Source organism: Montipora foliosa, chromosome 9 (genome assembly GCF_036669935.1).
Source record: "Montipora foliosa isolate CH-2021 chromosome 9, ASM3666993v2, whole genome shotgun sequence".
NCBI lineage: Eukaryota > Metazoa > Cnidaria > Anthozoa > Scleractinia > Acroporidae > Montipora > Montipora foliosa.
The window spans coordinates 365001-372500 of NC_090877.1; the positions used below are offsets into that span (position 1 = coordinate 365001).

Consider the following 7500-nt stretch of genomic DNA (forward strand, 5'->3'; position numbering starts at 1 on the left):
AACTCATCCAAATGTCTCGTCGTCGCAGCGCACACTGAGTGATATCGGCAGGATTAAACAGACCTTGCATGATGTGTGAAGCGAAATTGGTCAGATGTAATGATATCATGGCCCGCCAAAGAAGTTTTAATAATAGCTAGTCTGCTTGACTGAGAAACAATTTGTCTTTAATGGACTAACATAACCATTGATCCTGGATCAAACGAGATATGTCCAGGTTTGCACGCAATTGCGAATTTTGCAAAAAAAATCACAGAAACTGTAAAAACTGAAAAGATAGAGAAGACAAGTCCTCGACAAGATTACTTAAATTATATACTAAAGTATTTTGGCGGTTTCTTCTTCTTCTTCTACTGTAACTATCGATTAGACGGTTTTCGTTTGGCTCTAGGCTCTACCGAGAATTGTTATTCTGGTGGACTGAATTTCGGGAAACGTTTGCAATAGTAAAGGAATGGCGTTACGTAATCTGGAACAATCGCTAAATTAGGATTGACAGCAAACTGGTCTTCTCTGAAAAGTACCTTGCAGCTGGAATATATATTCGGTATGCGACCTAAATTTTGAACTAAACAATGTTGAATCTTTTAATATTAGCGCACTGAACATTAGCAGATTGAACAACTTGGACAGGCCTGCGTGCATCCATCCCCTCTGATATTAATCTTTGTAACTCTCATCCCTCTATTACGACTCTTTCCTTTAAAATTTCCGATCTTGACCTGGAAGTAACCAAGATGAAATGTAAAGAATATTATTCTATGCACAGAGTTGTAAGGCAGAGAAGCCAAATTTTGCCATAAATCTCATAGGAGACTTCCGGTTGTCAGACCACCAACTGTTGGAGGTACACACTTTACCACATAAAGGAAAGGAAAGGGAAGTAACTTTATTTAAGTGTCTAGTCGTTCTAGTATTGGAGCACTAACACACTGTAAACTGAAATTAACAATGAACACAAATCAAGTCAAATGTTGGTTTTTGCGGACAGGGGAAACCAGAGTACCCGGAGAAAACCTCTCGATGCAGAGTAGAGAACCACTATCTCAACCCACACGTGACGCCGAGTCTGGGAATCGAACCCGGGTCACCGTCATTGGTGGGAGGCGAGTGCTCTGAAACAAAAAAATATATATCCATTAAAAGGCCCATCAATACAAGATACTAAATAATATTCTCTTCTCTTATTGACGATGACAAATGCTCTTTTTTGTAAAGGAGATTGTGAAACTGTGCGGCATCTTTTCTTTTATTGTCCTTATGCCAAATTATTCTGGCAGGAAGTTGAGATTGTTTTTTTCAAACAGTAACAAGAAAAGTTTGCGGTTAAGTTTGGACAACATTTTCGTTTTCACAATGCCCCTTGTTTATTATTTATTAATTGTAGCAAAATCTTATTAATGGGAATGCAAAAGAAAAAACACATTACCTAATGTCTTGAACTTTCATGTTAAAGTTAATCTTAAATATGAAACAGAGAAATATATATCCATTAAAAACAGCAAGCGGAAGAAGCTTTACAAGGAATGGGAGGGCACCTCTTTCAACCAGTACAGTACGTTGTAAAGCCCTGGACAAACTATCGAACAAAGTTGGATTCCACATGCAACATTGTTGGATGCAAATGTTGAGGTAGAGTGGCAAAACACTATCGAACTTTGCTTGATGAAACATTCAAGCTCAAGTTGGCGCATGCTAAATTTATAAGTATGGCGCTAACACTGAAACGAAAACCGGTCATAGCTTTTGTGCTACTGGAGCTGTTTGAGGACGGAAATGATGGATTTAAACGAGGAAAACCAAAACGTTTTAGAGAACGTGTAGAAAAGGGTATGTTCACTGCAAGATACATCCGCGCGTATACGAGATGATGAGGAAGAGGGACAAAACACTGCAATATTGTTTCGTCGAGCAGAATTGTTGGTCGCAATGTTTGATCAAAAGCAAACTCCATCCAACACTTGATCGAACAAAAAATGTTGGACGAACATCATCCAACATGGGTGGCCAAACAGTCGAACAATGTTGGATCGAGCAAAGTTGGAGCGTTGAATCCAACTTTGTTGGCCAGGGCTTAACGTTTGGTCATGTTATATGTATGTTAAATTTCATTATGTCTGAATGATTTATATATATATGAAGTTCACATGTATGTGTATGTTAAAATAAAATTATAAAAATAAAAATAAAAAAGTCCCCTCGCGTTTTTTTTCGATTTTTGCGAATTTTGTGAATGTTTGAGTAAATGTTTGAGTGAGTGTAAAAAGTGCGTAGTGTCAAATTGCATCTGTCACGACGATTTTCTTCAGTGAGTTATGATCACGTTTGGCAATCTGAAAGGCCGTTTACACGACAGAAAAATTTGGGTCCGGACCCGTCAAAAAAGCGGTACGGACGCATAACTTTTGTAAAGAAACACTGGAGTTTCTACAGGCCCATAAAGACCGTTTACGCGACAGAAAAATTTGGGTCCGGACCCGTCAAAAAAGCGGTACGGACTCATAACTTTTGTAAAGAAACACTGGAGTTTCTGCAGGGCCATAGGCGCCTATGGCGCCTATTTCTGTCGTGTAAACGGCCTTTAAGGCCCTGTAGAAACTCCAGCATTTCTTTGCAAACGTTATGGGTCCGTACCGCTTTTTTGACGGGTCCGGACCCAAACTTTTCTGTCGTGTAAATGCGCCTTCAGTTACCATCATTCCTGAAGGACCTGGGACGGACACGGCCATTAGTTTCTTTTCCAGACTTCTCTCTGTACAGTTGATCGAGGAAAGATATAAATTACGTATATGAAATGATGTTTTAATTCGCTGTTTTGGTCACTTTGTTAAGGAGGATAGTAATCACAGGAAATTCCGAATATCACTAAGATTCATCCAGCTTTTCGCACTAATTTTGGAATCGATGATATGGACTTTTTGCAGTCGCAGTCCTCGCACCCTCATCAGCAACTTGGGAAGGCTGGGGAGAGTTAGAACTGCAGCAAGAAGAAGCCCAAAAAAGAGAACAATGGATCAGCTTGAGATCTCCGACATGCGAGTGGAGCCGTGCGTCAACTCACGCTTCGTTCAGCCCTCAAGAGTTGTCTTTAAGCAGGTGAGGTTTTCAAGCTTGTCATAACCATTCGGGAAAGTCCTGAATGAAAGAGGGTGGGGGAGGTAGGGTAGTTTCAAGGTTTTCTTTGGGGAGGTGGTGTCACAGTAAAACGTCGGTGGGCGGAACTAGTTAGCTCCACAATGGCTCAGGCTGGGTGTACGCCGTGTAGCAAAGCCTTATATTGTGGTGGAGACTTGTGTGGAAATGGCTTTTCAACAGCTATGGAGCACGGTATCTTAAGAGAACTGCAGTCTGGAAAAGAATCGATTCGTAAGCTGGAATCGAAGTTCAAGATGGTCATGACAGATTTATTCGAAGATGAACTGTTGTCGATTTTCCAACTACAAGATCCTTATTCCATTTTTTCTGACAAGCTTAAATCACAAATGGTTGGAAGTGTAAGCGAAGGCTTTGGGTTGCCCGAGTACTTAGAATTAGACAACGATGGTTCTTCGACCGTTTGGAGGGATGAAGCTGATTTTAATCTTGTTTGGGGTTCCTTGAAGCTTGGCGAATCCAGCGCAACTTGCGAGCTTGACGGCGTAGTGCAATTCAGTTCTCAATTTCCAGGCTATGCAAGTGTCAAGTTAGTAAAGGAGGAAGCCATAACGCGGTTGGTAGACCTTTCAAATATTGCTATGAGCAGCGATGGTAGCCAAGTCGAAATCTTCCTTCATCCTTCAGCTGTAACGGACGAGTTTTACATGTCTCTGCGGCTCCGAAGTGTTTTGAGCACCCTTATTACAAACAGCGTCTTTCTGGATGACCGTAATTTTGAAAAAGGAATTGATAGTTTGGGCAATGATAATGAACATGCGGAAAGCAAAGAAAACCAAGAAATGAGTGAGTGCTGTAATGACACCAAAAGGAAGGAGGGTTTTGTTTCAGGGGATTTTATGGAGGATCGCACTGATGATGTGTCCTGGCGGCCAAAAGTCATATTTCTAGTAGATCAAGGTGGACCAGCAGTAAATGTAACTCTGCTGCTTCAGGAAGGGGGAGGCATTACATTTGATATGGCATTGTGCCTGGCAGTGCCAGGTTGGCCAAGCGTGGCCAATGACTGGATAACAAGGCAGCGCCCTGGGTGCTGGCCGGACTGGAAACTGGTGTCTTCAGTTGTTAAGGAAGGATGTGGGCTTGTGCCAGTAAGCCCACTTGAAAGCCAAACTGGTCTTGAATGGCGCATCTCATTCAGTTTGTGTGAAAGAAAGCTTGCACAGTCCTTAAGTGATTGTCAGAAAGGGTGCTATCTGACTGTGAAAGCCATTTGGAGACACTACCTAAAACATCCAAGTAAATGTGGACTACAGTCTTATCACCTCAAAACAGCAACATTCTGGGTTTGTGAAGAAACACATCCAAGTGACTGGACTAGAGAGAAATCCACTCTGGGAGTGCTAAGAATCCTGCAGAAACTTTACTGTTTCCTTGTGAACATGACTTGTCCACACTTCTTTATCCCTGAGCACAACCTTTTTGAGAACATTGAAAAAGGGGTACTTTTAACAACTCTGCAAAGGGTAAGCATTGCCATCATATCAAGACAGCAAATCTGGTACAACAATCCAGCACTGTTGAGCACATTACCACCAGTACACTCAAGGATGCATTTTAATAAACTTGAAGATGTGTCCTTCCGTAAAGCTATAGAGAATGTGTATTCTTATTATTTTGATCTGGCTGGGCATCAATATTCCAACTGGCCAACAAATGATTTGGAAGAAATGATGGCATACAATGTAAGGGAAGCATTGGAAAATTGCTTTACATCACAAGTATCAAGGCATGTCATTGGACTCTTCTTTGTTGCATTTGAGTCAGCTCTTCATCAAAAATACTCCATCACTTCCTCTGATATGAGAAGGTACATTAGTGCAAGAATAACCCCCCACATGATTGCAACAAGGAAGCCCATTCCATGGGATCCGTTCATCAAACTCTGTGCTTGGTTAGATATGTTTAAATTTGGTTTCAGGTTATTTGTTCACTTTGTTAACCAAGAGGAACTGAAGCCTGTGCTAGAGCAGAATAACTCTGAGGAGTCAGACACAAGTGAACAGGAAATGGAGGATGAGAGTGATGGTGAATATGATGTTGCTGATTACATGATTCAGAGTTTATCTCAGACATTCAAGGGAAATGGTGAATTTGAAGCCATGATGGATATGGATGATGGCAGGAAAGAAGAGGTTGAAACGTAAAACACAAATTTGAGACAATGAATTATCTTCTACTTTCATCCAGTTTTTTGCTTGCAGTGTAGTTGACCATATATTTTTGTACTTCGCAAGCTTCAGCATGTATAATCAAGCAACTGACATCTGGCCAATCATATTTACCCAATGCCCTTTGGCTACTTTAACTACTTAACTGGAAGGCATTTATCAACTATTTAATACAGTATCCTCTTCACTGGCCAGGTTACCTGGATACCTGATTCATTCTTCTTCAGAATTTTGAAAATTTCAGACATGCACTTATATGAAGCCTTTTTGAAATAATTGCCAGTTGGTGAATTAATTATGAGTCTCCGTTTGATAGAAGAGCAAACCCAGCAGTTGCACTGCATTGTATTTGTGGGACATTCATATCCTGAAGTTTTTAAAAGTTGTCTGGTTGACAAGTCGTTTTGAACTTTCAATGTAAAAAATTCTCTCCTATAAGGTGCTGTACTTCTCATCATTTGGCAAGTATTGTGTGAAAACTACCCTGGGCGAAAGACAGCTATTGCCTTGCTTACTATCAAGGTTTATTTTCCTGTTTTACTTTGTGACAGAATGGCCAGGAAAGAAAATGGGACTACTTAAAGGTTCACGATAGGTAGGTGGGTAGTATTATGAAGCAAAGCACCTTTAATATTTTCAGCTATTCTTGATGGTTTTGTTACCCATTCATTTCCTCTTAACGTTGAGGTTAATAAGAGAACTACTTTTCATGATATTCTCTGTGTGATGGGTTTAGGTGAAGATGAAAGGGGTGCAAAGCTTGCCATTTTACAAGTCGTTTAAGGTTCCTATCTACCAAGATACATATAAAAAGAAAAAGAAAACAAAATTAATACAACTTATAACTTATATTTCTTTTTCTTTTTATATGTATCTTGGTATTCAAGTGTAATGTAATCTTCTGTTATGTATTCAATAAAAATAATAATAACAAATAATAATATAAAAAAGAAGAATAATAAAAATTAAGGTTTCTGTCTGCATACCTTGTTCACCCACAGGGGTGGCTTTTTACAATAATTATTGTTTACCTTTGAAACCTGAGTTTGGTGAAACGATATGGAAAAAGAACTTAATACCAAGCTTCCTACTGTAATTAGTTTGTCATACCATTTGTCTCTTGCAGTGTGTGTGCTCTATTATTTAACACAACAAGGAAAGCTTTCATCCTTGTGAAGCAGTTTAGACCAGGTAAGTGAAGAATAGCACTAGTCTGTATGTATATCAATCTTATCACGGACAGAATTCCCATCTGTTCCTAATGTGTGGTTCCAGAAAATATCCATACCCCCACCACGGAAGACCATTGGAAATTCCGAGGGAGAGGGGGGGTTAAAGGGCAGTAATTTCCAAGGGGTAGGGGGGTTTCGTGGGAAACTACTTTTCCAAAGGGTCACGAACCACATACAAAACATTGAAAGCAACATACGATCGATCTGAAGCACAAAACACACTATCGGACGATGTTTTGAAACAAAAGTCAGTTTTGAGATAAAGTTAATACTATTAGCTTCAATGTTTCCGTTTTTCTTTGAGTTAGCTAGGGCTATAATCTCCCGAAGCTAAGAACAATGTGTCTTTCATTTGGGACGGATTCAAAACATTCAAAATGGCGGTCTCAACTGGAGTCTCGGCCCCAGACTTCCAGCTTTGTCTCTTTTTCGTCCAACCAACTCTTCTGTTCACTTGAGTATCACTTTTCGCTACCTTCACATGCTGTAAACACATTTTTGATAGGATTTATGTTTTACTGGGGGTAGTAACTCATTGAAAGTGCGATAAGACGCAAGTTCCCACCATCTCAACGCTTGCGTGCAACGACATTTTCTTTTTTGTGGGTGGCATTTTTCGGACAGGAACCGGGAGTCAAGTTTTCTCTTCTTTGAGTAAACGCAATATTTATTGCGGCCTCGGGAAATGATTGTTGAGGTTCAGTTCGTTATGTCAAACTGGAAATTCTAAAACAGGAGTTTGACTACTCATTGGAGGAAGTAAATCGCGCCAAAAACAGTCGCCCTCTCGATTCCATCCGTGGCTCAAAGGTAAAGGCAAGCAACAGTGAGGCTGTGTGTCATTTACCGGCGAGAAGGACTGCTGGAGAGTCAGTAAATTTGAAGACTGCACATAAATTGCCATATCTAAGTTTACAAATATGATGGATTATTTTGGCCTCAAT

At 40.1% G+C, this 7500-nt stretch overlaps 2 protein-coding genes across 2 annotated transcripts in view; both read left to right on the plus strand.

Annotated features, from left to right (window-relative positions):
- The first annotated feature begins 2775 nt into the window (after window positions 1–2775).
- LOC137970976 (uridine diphosphate glucose pyrophosphatase NUDT14-like) overlaps window positions 2776–7500 on the plus strand; it is an 8764-nt gene continuing 4039 nt past the window's right edge. Inside the window, exons 1-3 of the mRNA XM_068817662.1 lie at window positions 2776–3096; window positions 5876–5919; window positions 6451–6515. Coding sequence (XP_068673763.1) covers window positions 2905–3096; window positions 5876–5919; window positions 6451–6515 — 301 coding nt within the window. The 5' untranslated portion in view covers window positions 2776–2904. The remainder of the gene's footprint in view (window positions 3097–5875; window positions 5920–6450; window positions 6516–7500) is intronic.
- Window positions 3221–5869, plus strand: LOC137970975 (uncharacterized). Its single transcript, XM_068817661.1, has one exon. It carries the CDS (start codon window positions 3237–3239, stop codon window positions 5298–5300), a length of 2064 nt encoding a protein of 687 aa, XP_068673762.1. The 5' UTR covers window positions 3221–3236; the 3' UTR covers window positions 5301–5869.